The sequence below is a fragment of the Accipiter gentilis genome, chromosome 27 (assembly GCF_929443795.1).
Source record: "Accipiter gentilis chromosome 27, bAccGen1.1, whole genome shotgun sequence".
Taxonomy (NCBI): Eukaryota; Metazoa; Chordata; class Aves; order Accipitriformes; family Accipitridae; genus Astur; species Astur gentilis.
In genome coordinates, this window is record NC_064906.1 from 10,428,844 (window position 1) to 10,442,923 (window position 14,080).

Consider the following 14,080-nt stretch of genomic DNA (forward strand, 5'->3'; position numbering starts at 1 on the left):
GTGGAGATCTGCTCCACCGTGGACCTCCCTGGACTGGAAGGGGACAGCCTGCCTCACCAGGGTCTTCCCCACGGGCTGCAGGGGAATCTTCGCTCCAGTGCCTGGAGCGTCTCCTCCCCCTCCTTCTTCACTGACCTTGGTGTCTGCAGGCTTCTTTCTCTTACATGTTCTCACTCCTCACTCTGGTGGCTGTTTCTCCCTGTCCCAACTTTTTTTTCCCCTTCTTAAAAATGTTATCACAGAGGCGTTACCACTATCACTGATTGGCTCGGCCTTGGCCGGTGGCAGGTCCGTCTCAGAGCCGGCTGGTATGGGCTCTCTCGAACACAGGGGAAGCTTCCAGCAGCTTCTTACAGAAGCCACCCCTGTAACACCCCCCCCCCCCCCCCCCCAAACCTTTCCACACAAAACCAATACACTGAGTTACTGTGCAGCTGGATTCCCAAGTGCACATCCCTATATGCAGATGTTTGTAATACTTGCTGAAGAAGAGCTAAAAGCCCACTATGAAAACTGGACCCCCTGTGCAACTGAGTTAAACATAAAAGTGTATTTTTGAATGTGCAAACTGAAACAAAGATGGCAAATAGCTTTCCACACCCTTGGAAATATTTAAATTTTTTTAAATGCTAGTATTTGGTAAGCATGGAATGAAGATTGGCAATTCAGGAAGGACTAAACATAGACATAAAGCAATCCTTAGAAGCAGCTCTTGTGACATTTCCAAAAGCTGCAGAAGAAGTATGAAGAACTAATCTTACTTTGGGCATCTTACATAAGCTTCAGGGCAAAGTTTATCCTACTATCACCTACCTTTAAGAAACCATACTCACTTCCTTGCTTTGTAACAGATAAAATAAAGGGTGGATAAATCTCCCTCTCCCTTAGCATCTTGGTACAAACTTTCTTCCAAGCTGAGCTATGCTGCTCATATCACAGACCTACAGCTACAATAAATGGTCTAAACAACACTTCTGTCTAATTGTGTTATTGTATATGGTAACCTGCAAAAAAGGAACACTAACCATTAAACCTAAATACAGTAGATATCTTTGACATGCTGTAGCAAAACACCCTGCACAAAATTCTTTGGTACTTAAATAAGACCCCCACTGAAATGTTTGGAAGGAATAAAAGCAGTGCAACAGTTGGATTAAAACCTTCAAAATGCTGCAAAAGAAGCTGTCTCTGAGCAATAACAAAGGCAATATCTGGCGTGAGAAGTCATTCATCTATTGAAGTATCTCAAGCTCAGCCAGCAAGCCTTAGTTCTGACTTGAGCTGACTGTGTGTTATCTGTTCCTCATCACCCTGCCCCGTTGTGAGAGGAACTTGAATTACTGTTTAATACTCTTGCTGGCCACCCACATTACATGAGACTGGGTAAAACAGGACCTAGTAACACCGAGCGTGGTAATCAGGAACACAGTGGAAATTACCCAAGATGCCTACAGGGCAATCGTTAAACGCTCCTTAGTTGGTATGATGTCAGGGTAATATATACCATTAAAGGGTACAGTGCATTATCCGAAAGCATTGCTGCCCTGTTCCAGTCTAACGCTTTTTGCATGAGCTTCTTGAAGCACAGCTCCCACCACCAGCCTAAACTAATGAAGGGCCAAGCAACTTCACAGTGTGAGGTGCATGTGCCAAGGGAGGTTTTAACCACCCCATAGATGTCCTATGGCTTTCTCTCTTCCTCTCCCCTCAATACACACTTCAGTGATTCTGGCTGCCAGAATTTTTCTTGTTATCCACTTCCTTGGGATGATCAGCATAATTTCTACTTTGTTCTGTTCCCTCAGTTCTTCTTCCCATTCACGTCAACCCACAGTTAAAGATAAATGAAAGCAAAAAGCTATTGCTGATGGCAGCACCACAGGAATATATATACTCACCCATAGGAGATATCCTCTGCAGTCCTGAGGAGCATACAAGAGTCCAAAGGGGAGGGAAGAGATAACAGAATGCTGCTGTGGAGATACACACAGGCCTGTACTGGTCAAAAATGATGCTTCAACCTGCAGTGCTTTGCAGAGAAACCTCAGATCATGAGAAAATACCAAACCACATGTGGCTTTGCTACACAAATCAGGATTAGACTATGTGCATTACAGCAAGGCAGATATAAAAGCGAAATTTCTGGATGGTATTATTAGACACGTTCAAATTAGGTAACTGATCTAGTCCTGATCCACCAAATTTGCTTTGAGGAACAGTTTGAACTTTGCAGAGTCCCAAACAATGCCTAACAGATGCTCTTCCTTCTGCAAGCACAGGGTCCTTGCCTCTGCCCAACTTCCCCTATGATTTGAATCATCAACTTGCTGTATTTGAAAGTTCTGGCATTAATCCCACTGGTGTTAACAATAAAAACAATTAGTTTGGGTTGTAAAGTTGAGGGGGTTTTATATTCCAACAACCACTCCCTGGCAATGCCAAAATTAACTGGTGAAGCGCATAATCACAGTGTAATGTTTTTATCTTTGTGGTAGGGATCTAACAGAAGCCACCGAGACACTGTTCTTCCCTGAAACTACCTCATTTCTGGGAAGCCTGGAGCAGTAGTTACCAATTGTCCACCACTGAGACATTCTCCAATTTGTTGTACACTTATTCTGCAGAATCAATATGCTTTCAACACACTTCAGATTGTACATATAGAACAAGATCTTCATTTGGTGTAAAATGCCCCAAAAGCACTGCCTTCAGTGGCATGATACTGTGGGATTTACAGTGAGAGTGTGGCATGAGAAGTATCTAAAGGGTAATTATTTGATTAAGATATATAGTAAAAATGTTTGATTTTTAAATAGTGGAGAGGAATTCCCTTGAACACACAGGAACATTTTTTCATATAAGCAGAACAATGAAGTCCTGGTACTGGACACTGGCAGCTGTGTTTCATGCACTCACTTGGCAACAGAAAACTTTTAATAGGACTATCTCTCTCTCTTCTTTGGAGTTACTATAGATTTCTATTTTCTATTTTCACTTGCTTAGCTGTTTTATTCTTACTGTTCCTCTCCTCTCTCAAATTACAGCCTTGCCATTCTACTGGAAAATTAAAGCAACTCTGGACAAATTTTACTTTTGATTTAAGTCAAAAGCCTTATGAAATAAGGCACTTTTCATTAAAGTTTCAGCTCTTGGAGTTGTTATATCTGAGCAAAACAAAGTCCAAATTTATGCTTCATAAATCTCTCCTACTCTTCTTCTTTCACAGAGCTTACTAAGGTCGTTATGTTTCTATTCAAGCATTCCAATTTACATACAGGATCGTCTTATAACATGCCTGCGAAAAACGTGTTACATCCCCCAGTTTGTATAACCTGTAAGCAATTCAGAAGCAGCTATCTCTTCTCCTTCAATTTACCAATTACTAAATCAGTATCTGGCCATGGATTTCTAAGAGTTTTTACAACATAACAAACACAAAGAGCTCCAAAACCAGGTGCTGCAGCTCTTTTTTTTTTTTAAAGCTAAAACCTAGGAAGGAGCGGAGCGTTCAGTTCTGTTAGCAGACTGATAACAACAAGGGGGTGAGCCCACTAGCAGGTAGGGACAAGGCGAGCTCCTGCTGCTGTCTCCCACTCGTGCGGCTGCTCCAGACCTTCTGGTTTTCACATGGAAATCCTCTTGCAGTTATCCACCTCTCAGTGCGGGGTGTCGTGAGCCCTCACGGCTTCAGTGCAAGGCACCCAGCACCCTGGCACTGCCTTGTGGGGTTTGAACCCCAACGCCATCCCACGCCTCTTTTCAGCCTGCCCTCCTCTTCGAAGCCTCATGGCACGGCACAGCTCCCTTCACCCAGGTCCTGCTCCTCCCTGCCTTCCCCCATCCCCCTTGCTCTCCTCCCTGCATCCTACTCCCATCTCCTCTCGCCCCTTCACGGAGCTCATCTGAGCAACTCCCACCATACCACCGGGAATTCCCGACACAAACCAAATGCAGCCACGCACCACCGTTTTGTGTTTATTGTCTGGCTGGTTTGGGTTTTTTTAAATATTCTGTGCAGTCTAGCAACTTGTGTCCACCTCATCTAGTCAGAGTACGAGCTCCTTGGGCCTAAAGCTGTGCTCGTACAGGGCCCAGCACAACAGTTCTCATAGTCAGCCCCTTCCCGAATTAGCCAGCCTAATAAAAACAGCATGTGTTGAGTAAGAGTGAATCAGTCTCTCCTTAAAGCATTTCAAAAATCCAGAGGAGTCTGACAGAAGGAAAAAAAGAAAAGGGAAAGAAGAGGCAGGAGATAAAGGAAACAAAATGGACAAGATGGCTGACACTGGAAGCACCATTCCAAGGTGCAACACCCTCTCCTTTCCCTGCCGTCCTTCCTGACAAGGTCAGGCTAGAAGCAGCATTCCTCTCCTTTATTCCTATAAAACGCTCTTTTTCTTTTACTTTTCTCCGCCCCCCCCCCCCCCCCCCCCCCGATTACTTTTAACATTTACTTCCTGCCCCATCTGGTGCTTAGATCCAAAAAGAAGTACCTTTATGGCACTCCATTACTGACTGGGGCAACACAGGCCTGTGCTTTTACTATGTGTTTGCTGAGCGCCAAGTGGTATTTAAATAGTTTTCACTTCTCTTCTTCATCTTCCCACCTGCCAGCAGCAGTCACAGCCTCAAAAACTATACTTTCCCCTTCCTTTCAGGACTGAAATAGTTCATAGTGCCTAACGTAACAAACTAACACCTTCACTGCTAAACACACCATGACAATGAGGGGGCCCACATTGAGCCTGAAAAATACTAACCACCGAATGCACACAGGCTGAATTATTTCTTTGGCATACCTAAAACTACATTTCAGCTGAGAAGCTTAGAGATTAAAAAAATAGAGTATTTTCCCTTCCACTTTCATCAACACATGCATAAACCCCCTCTGCTCTCTTAGTCATAGCTCTGGGGCTCTTTTTCATTAAAAATAAAAAATAAAAAAAAAAAAAAAAAAAAAAGCCTCAAGTTGGGGAAGTGCTGAGCAACAACTCACAGGTGGTTCAAACCGCTCTGCATGCAACTCAGTGGAAATTCAGGTACAGTTTGCTAGTGGCTTGAATGCCAAATAAAAACAAAGACTCATCTGGGGCAGGAAGACCTCAAAAAATATTCAAAGTCTGCTCTTAACAGAGTGAATGTGCTCTGGGCCACCTCTTTGCACATGGCTGTCACACAAAGCACATATACCTCATGCATATATCTTTGTATGACGGGTATCCCACGTACACTGTGTGTAACTCTAGAAAACTAATTTTTACCCTCCTTCCAACAAGATGGAAAGCACTTTGTAACCAGCTGGCTTACCCCCTGGCAGCTGATAAGCTGGGTTTGCAAACACTACCCCTGTGCCTGATAAATCATTATGTTACTCTACGTAGACAGCAGAGACAAATTACTGATATGTTAAGAACAAAGAAGTGCCTACCCTGGAGGCTCTCAACCCCATTTCATATGCAAGGTGCAATTCTTGCTCTTCTCCCAATAAGCCCTATCAGTACTTCCCAGCCCGTCACCCTCAGCCCCAACATCTGTTGGCCCTAAGTGACCATGGAGGTACATTGCCAGCTTCCCTGCTGCAAGACACTGTGTGTCAAGAGGACTACTCAGATTATTAAGAATTAAATGCAGAAAGAAATACTTTCAGCTGAGTCAAGGCCACAACATTCAATACTTGGCAGTCTCAAGGCCCTTTTCTGACCCTGGATAACACAGTAATGCGTCAAAGGGGGGGGCGGGGGGGGAGATAAAGATATGATAGTAATAAAAAATACAGATACCATATAAAATAATCTTATGAATAGCAGAAGATTTTCCTGACCACAGCCTGAGTAAAAATAATACCGTAGGAAGCAGGTCAGGAACAGGAACAGAGAGTGCTGCTTGCCTGCCTCCACTGGGGAGGGATGCGGTCCATGGGGCTGGAGCACGGCCCTCAACAGAAAAGCTTCACCTGCAAGAGTAACTACAAAAAGCCGCAGTAGAGGACAGCAAATCGCAGCACTTGTAGGACAAGATGTGTTTCAAGGGCACACCTGATTTTAGCAGGAGTGTACATGAGGGTGGTATTTGGCCTTTATTCTGTACACCTTAAGTTTCTGTTCGCAGAGGAGGGAAAGAAAGCCTCTTGAGTTAAAGCAGCAATCTGCAGAAGAGTAAAACTAATGCTACAGCCAGCTGGACAGAAGAACCCCCGTTCCTTAGAAAACAATGTAGGGGCAGTGTCAGTAAACCTGCATAACAAAAAGAGAAAATTGAGAAACTTAAGTCTTGAACATTGACCTATGAAAACTCCTTTAAAAAAAACCCAAACAACTTTCTTTTGAATCCAAAAAATCTTTGTCACTTCACTGACAAAGTGATTTTATTTAAGGAAACTCTATTAAGAAGCAAGGGTAACATTTCTCTTGGTCATAAGATTAAAACATTTCTTATTAGCCAATTAAATACTTGATTAGCTCCTCAGATGTGACGTTAGCAAATATAAAACGCAGCAGCAGCCACTCTCCTGGCCCATCAATGCAAACACATCCCTCTTCCAAGATGTCCCTTTATTTAGGCCCATCAGTTTGCTGCTGCTTTACAGTTAAAGAAGATAAGGACCAGTTTGGCACCCAAAGAAAAGAGCTTCCAGGTGCTGGCTAGTGACATTGGTTAAGCCAGTAACCTTAATTCCTGTGAGAGAAACTGCTGTGTGACTTTAACTCTCACCTTTCACTCCTGCAACAAGGGCTCAAAGCTTGAGTGGAGGCAAGAAGCAGGACAGGCAGAGATGAGACAGCTCCTCTTGTTAGAAATAAAGTGCTGAATATGGAGAACACATAACAGCAGCTTTCCTATTTGAACATCATGTGAAAAAGTATTTCGGTGTTTTCAGCCTGTCTCCGGAGAGATGGTTTTCCATCACAGCAGTTTCCATAAGAGCACTGTACATTACACTGGTAAAACATGGCAGCCCCATTTAACTCCAGACAAACCTGCAGTTTTATCACTGCATCTTGTGTCAACTAGGTGTTTCAGGCAGCAGCTGATGGATTTTCACACAAAGTAAGTACGTAAGCTCCCATAAGGAACTTTGTTTAAGTGTCCAAAATCCAACAACAGATGGGAAAGTTAAATTTTGAGTCTTTTAAATGGTCAAGTAATCATAGTGAAAATATTTAAAGTCAGCTTGTCGCTAGGACTTTTTGGAGTTGTGGTTTATGGAAAGGGCAAGAAAGCATTAAAAAAAAAAAAGTGGAGTTCTTGGTTTAATTTACATTTCTGTTCTAGTGTGCACCCCATTTGTCCACAGGGGACTTGATCCAGTTGTAGCAAAATCAAGTTTAGGACCATTCTTGTAAGTTTAAGGACAAACAGATGGGTTTAATTTTTTACAGTTTCAGTCCTTTGGAGCTCTCTTCCCTCTACGCCTTACATTTTGAAAGTTATATTGCCAAGCAGCATCGGCCTCATCTTTACTTGTCCTAAAACCATGAGACTCTCACGAAAGAAGCTTAATGAAAAAAAAAAATCCAACATTGCTTCAAAACTTTATGAAAAACATGGAACTATTAATATACAATTCTGGAAAATGTAGCTTTGCTGCTGCAGGGTCTGTAGCCAGGAGAAAGAGCAACATTATATAAAATCCTGACAGAATACAGCTAATTGAATAAACCCACCCTCTTTCACAATGGTGCAGACTACTTCATCCGTGATGGTCTTGAAAATGAGTTTAACTCTACAGATAACTATGGCCTTCACAACAAAAAGGAATGAAAATGAGAGGAAAACGTTATTGTTCGCCAAAAAGAAAACAAACAAACAGCACAAGGCTAGTAAGGAAAGAATGGTTAATCTCACATTTCTAAAACAGCATTATAAACAAAGAATGGTGAACAACAAAAATATTAAAAAAAAAATACAAAAGCGCTTAATGGTGTTCTTTTAAATATTTACTTTGCTGCTATTTGGAGAATAATTTGTTCCATTTACTAGTGTTGGGCTCAAAGGACCGCTTTAATCCAGAGAGATTAATTATAGCCTTTGGAGTTATAAACACAATTTGGGAAGCAAAGCAGAGAAGAGGAGAGAGACGCCTCTCACGCTGGCGATTAACAAGTCTACGCGCTTCAGGGCTACGCCACACAGGCTGTGCCCCTGCTACACCTGCACGCTACAGGCAGAGCGGTGCACAGGACACCCATCAATCGGGGAAAAACAGCCCCCAAGACATCCAGGGAAGACACTACCCTCCCCTATAGCATTCCTGTAGGCAACTAAGATACTTCTCAGGTGTCCTCCACCGAAATACAAGTTTGCCTGCACCTTATGAAGACGTCCTCTGATCTCACTTTTACTACCTGCGCCAGAAACCATGCCAAGAGTCTCCTAACATGGGACCCATAACATGAGTTGCCACGCCGAGAGAAGCAGCAGCGCTCAGCAGGCACGGGACCCCATCCACACCGACTTTAAACCTCTCAGGTGCTTTCACGCATCTCTCCCTCCGCTCATCGCCGTGTCCCGCACCGGGAGACGCAGGGACCGGCGACATTGAGCAAGGCAAGGCTGGGAGCCATCTTACCTAGCGAGGGGTTGGCCGCTCCCTCCTCCGAGCTTTCCTCGGCCCCCTCCTCCCCCAGGCCGGAGGTGACCGAGTCCTCCTGGGCGGATGCAGAGCCGGGGGTGCTGGGCCCGCTGACAGACCCCGAGTCCCCTTCCTCGCTGCTAGAGCCGTAGCGGTCGGGCTGGGCAGCCGTCCCGCTCTCGCCGCAGCTCCTCCGCTCCTTGCGGTGCACCCGGGAGTGCAGCACCATTTGGTGGTAGGTGCGGAAGATCTTCCCGCACTCAAAGCACTCGGTGGACTTGTTCTGGGCGGCCCGCCGGCTCTGCCGTGAGGCAGGGCGGTAGTCCACGTCCCCCTGGGTGAGCGGGCAGCTGTCCCCTGGCGGGGCACTGCCGGTTTTCTCCAGGCGCCCACCGGTGCAGCTCTTCTTCTTGGGGTTGCTGGAAGAGCTGGGCGAGTCCTGGTCTCGCTTGCGCTTCTCCTGGTTGACAAGGATATACTCTCTCTTATCCTTGTCGTAAGTCACGTCTGCATCCGCCAGGGCCTCGTCCCATCCCACATACTTCACATACTCTGAGGGCTCTACTACTTTTCCTTTGGTGGCCAGCTGCCAAGCTTGGTAGCTACTGACCGGATCCAGCTCGGCTACTCTTTTCCCAGGCTGTCCTCTTGTAACTCTATCCAGCCCTACAGATGGCCTTAGATTGAGACACTGCAAGAAAAACTGCTTTGTTACCGAGGAGCTTAGGCTCCCATCAATTAAGCCCTCGGCTTTATCCCCGGCGCTGCCCCGCTGCGCCCGGTAGTGAACAGCGTTATGCGCTTTCAGGCTTTCCATATTTGTAAACAGATTTCCACACTTGGTGCAAACTTCGTACAGAGAGAGGCCCGTCACAATCGTCTCCTCCTGTATCACGTCATTGATAGTGGCTATGAGCTCCAAATCATTTTTTGGTTTGTTTTTGCTCCCGGTCTTGGGGCCGTGCGACTTCATGTGGTTTTTGAGAAACCAGGGCTCTTTGAATCTCCTGCCACAAATGTGGCACCCGTGATCAAATGACCCCCTGTGCTTTTTCATGTGAGCTTTCAGGAACCAGGTTTGACTAAAGGCCTGGCCGCAGACTTCACATGGAAACTCGCCCGCGCTCAGTTCGCTCTTGCAGTTCTCGGTGTAGGCCTCCCCATTTGGGACCTGAGCTGTTATATGGTCCTTCTCTATGTGGTTTAACAGCGTCTCCTCCCTCAGGGTCATGTAGCTACACAACCTGCACTTGAACGGTTTGTGGACCTGATGCAGGTGCTGCTCCAAGTCCTTCTTCCTTTCAAATTTGTTTTTGCAGAAGGTGCACTGGTAAGAGGTCAGCTTGCCATCCTCCTCGGCTGGCGCCGCCTCCATGACCTCCTTCTTGCTGCTTCTCAACAAGATCTTACTGCTATCTACCTGAGCCGTACCGTTCAGGATCCTGTTGCAGGCGGACGTACTTTTAGTGGGGCTGGTGCACCCGCCGAGGCCCTCTGAAACGCCCATCTCCCCCAGCTGCACCTCTCCCATCTCCGCCTCGTGCCCCTGACTTAAAGTGCCTGTTCTGTGACTACGGATGTGGATCTTCAGGTTGCCCTTTTGGGAAGCTCTGTGGTCACAGTAAGGGCACTTGTAGGGCTTCTCGCCCGTGTGCTTCCTCATGTGCTGCGACAAGGAGCTCTGAAAAGGGAAACTTTTACCGCAGATGCAGCAGCTGTGGCACATGGTCTTGTCAGCATCCACGTCATTCTTGCTTAGCTTGCCTGGGCTGGAGGATCTCCGTAACTCCATTTCTGCCTCTCTACTACGATCCATCTGCATTACTGCAACATCGGGTGAGCGGGGCAGGAGGACAAAAGCATGTCCGGCAGCAGAGGAGGGCTGGACCGCGTTTTCAATCATACGGTTCTGCAGAGAGATGTTTTATTGCTTCATTCTCAGGGTAATGTTTCTCCTTTCAGCTGCTCAAGAGAGTCCGAAGCACCGATTTATTTCCGTGTGCTCTGTAAGCAGATGGCATAGATCACCTGAAACAAGAACAAAATCACAAAAATGTAAAGAAATTGTGTAAGTAGATTCTTAAATATATTTAAACCCACTCCTATTTTTAATTCAACAGTTTCCATCACTCACCCCGCATTCAGAAACGTACTGCACTACAATTTATTGCACCGAAAAGCAGCAGCTTTTCCTTTTGCTGATATTTTAGGCTTCAGTGGCAAGCATCATTAATAAACAAGTAAAATCCAAAGAAGAGCAAACATTCATTCCCATACACTGACATCACAGTGCAAACTTTAAAAATATTTTTTGCTTTAAAACCAGGCAGAAGTGGCTAAAAATACACCTTAAATGAGGAAAACATTTCTTGAGGGGGTTATTACACTTTAAATCTGTGGCTTTACCATCATGTGTAATTTCATGTAAAATACTTACTTGCCAAAGATAAAAGGCTTTCTTAGAGACTTTAGCAAATACCATATTCCTGCTGGCAACTGCATTACTTCGCGTCTCAGACAGCTCTGCTGTGCTTGATGTGGCATGTACAGAGCAGGCGCAGAGGCTGAGGACGCTCAGTACTTTGATTAGAGAGAAAACAAGAATCCAGAGCCTGACAAAGCATTCAGGAAAACTAGAAGTTATTTCCTGATTGGCAATGAAGAAAAAAAAAACCTTAAAGTGTAATATTTAGTCTCAGTCTAACAAAGTAAACTGATAATGTGAGTAGGTGTCAAATTATTTTAAAAGTGACTGATCTATGTCAACAAGACATACAGAAAACCACAGTACCACCCAACTCAATGAAACAGAATATTAACCATTAACAAACAAACAAAACAAGAAACTACTTTGAGTAACAACACAGACTAATAAAAGTTTAAAAGCTTTTCTATCTTGTCATGACTAAATACATGGGTCAATAGCTGCCCCAGCAATGCAAGATGCAACACACCAGCAGTTCTCCACCTTGTATACAGCATAAACCAATGGTTAAGATCTCCATAGATTGTTTCTTTTCCAATTACCACACTGTAAAACAAAAATCTTCCCTCTTCCTACCTCATTAAGTACTACAAACACCACGTGACTAAGATCAAAGCATACTGTATTCTCTAATAAAGAGAACCAATCTATTACTACATTGAGAAAACATCAGCTTCTTAAAATTTAGCTAAAAATATGCAGAGCAATAACAAGACTATATATTCACACATCCATCACTTGATATCTATGACTCACTAAATAAAGAGCTACAGATCTACAGTTGCAAATTTTAAGATTTCTCATTGTATTCACCTCTGAGTCTCTTCAATATGTAAATAAATCAATAGTGTAACCACATCACCAGCATGAGCCTAGCAAAAAGCGAGGTAAAACTGATGCAACGCTCATCTCAGTTACACACTACAGAATAACTTCATTATGTTTAAGTTAATCTAGCCCACTTATTTGCTACAAGACCGTTCATTTCTGGGTTTGATTTTCTGCATATTTAGTATCCATTCAGCATGTCAAGAGTTATCCACAGCATCTACCCAAACTACCTTTTCCTCAGAGAGCTGACAGTAATATCTAAGGGACGCACTATAAATGCAATTTCATTTCTTGAATGAAGCATTTTTATATTATGACTAATTTATTATGACAAAAAAAAATATCACATCAGATCACAAACTTCAGAAGAGTAGGAACTTTACAAACAAGAGTATCTAAATTAATCTCTAAAATTAGCCATTTAAAACCAAACTGAGGGGCAGCCTCAGAAGAAAATCCCTGGGTATATAAAGAATGGCAGCCACTTGAAGTTGTGGCTGTACCAGAAGGTACAAACATGCCAAACAACAAATACAAATGCAGTTTCCACTGCATATTGATGGATGAAACACTTCAGAGTAACATCTCATTTATGTGACCCATAATCTAAATCTGCCAAGTTACAACCCATATCGCCTTATAATCAAAGACTTAACCTAAAACTCATTAAATCATAAAAAGAAACACCAGGGTAACTTCTTGCATTTAACATGATAGCATACTTGAACAAGCAACAGCTTCTTCTGAAATGTTCTCCACTATTGTAGAAAAAAGGATAGCAAGCTTTGGGGACAGATTTTTCCAGGTATTTTATACAATGTTTTCTACATCCTGCATTTTCTACAGTTTATACCAGTGAGAACACTGCTTATTGGTAGGCTGACTTTTAGACTAGCGACTTTTTTTTTTTCTTTTTTTTTTTTCCGATGTAGGTCTCATTGTAACTCAACTTTCTACAGCGTTTCCTGCCTGAAAGTTCAAAAGAGCTTTAACAGCCAAACTTGGACAAGAATGCTGTCTGTAGCAGTTCAGGCACATATATATCCAAAGCTTCAGAGTCCCTCTGTTTACATGGCCACAGCTTCCTTGTGCTTAGTCTTGACATATTTCAATTTAATTATTTATAACATTTTCATTAATGAAACTTAGTTATGAAAATGAGGATATGAAGAAAGCACTACTTCTAAGATGGGTTAGCCACTCAAAGGAGATCCCCCTAGCCCCGTGTTAAATTAGGCCTGAGAGGGGGAAGTCAGAGATAAAAAATTACCAAATTATTTCATTACTCTAAAATATTTAATGGAAGTGTTATCATCTTCACCAAAATGTTCTGAGAAAATTGTTTCATCTTCATTACTTTAGCTTGGCCAATGCACTGCAATTTATAACTTTAAAAGTTGAAATAACGTACTCCTAGATTTGAATTCATACACATTTAAGACTCACCAAATTGAAAGTCCGATTTTCCACAGACAGAAATTCCAGGGGGAGGAAGGGTGTTCACCCAATCTGAGTTTGTTTTACACAGTGTAAAGGTATGTGGAGGTCTCTCTTAGGCTTTGGTAAATCAACTGACACAAACATATACAAGAAACTTAGAACTCCCTCCTCAAATCATTTTAGTGCCACTTAGAAGTAACTCTTTCAGAGGGGCTCTTTGCAGAACAGCAAAGACAGTGTTCATTGGAAAGAAGCAACAAAAACAAAACAAAAATGGTAACTTTGAAACAAGCTTTAATTCAGAAGACTAAACTTACAAAATGAGGGAAACACCACTTGTAAAGAATCCTATGAAGAGAAAATAACATTTTGGCTTAATAATTTCCACCTTAGCATTAATTATTAAACAATTATTTCAACATCAAAGATGGCACAAGGGATGGAAGATGTCAACTGGTAAATCAAACTACACCAATTACTGTTCTGCTGTGACTAAAATTTTGCCATAGCTATTTTTGTTTCTTTCTGGCTGATTGCAATAATAAAAATACATCTATTTTGAAATAATTACAAATTTGAAAGTATTCTGAAATAATTCTCTTTCATCACACATGGAATGCAGCTACCTCCAGCCACCCTAAGGCTACTAAAAAAAGTTTCAACTCTCCATAATTTGAGGTGGTAAGCAGTAACCTTTCATCGCTTTAGTCCAAGTTCACCCTACAGTTCCTTCGCACCAGCTTGTCACACAG

General features: G+C 43.2%; 1 protein-coding gene across 1 annotated transcript in view; it reads right to left on the minus strand.

Moving 5' to 3' along the window:
- ZNF516 (zinc finger protein 516) overlaps positions 1–14,080 on the minus strand; it is a 104,647-nt gene that overhangs the window by 49,998 nt on the left and 40,569 nt on the right. Inside the window, exon 2 of the mRNA XM_049830380.1 lies at positions 8,570–10,600. Within this exon, the coding sequence (XP_049686337.1) occupies positions 8,570–10,475 (1,906 nt within the window). The 5' untranslated portion in view covers positions 10,476–10,600. The remainder of the gene's footprint in view (positions 1–8,569; positions 10,601–14,080) is intronic.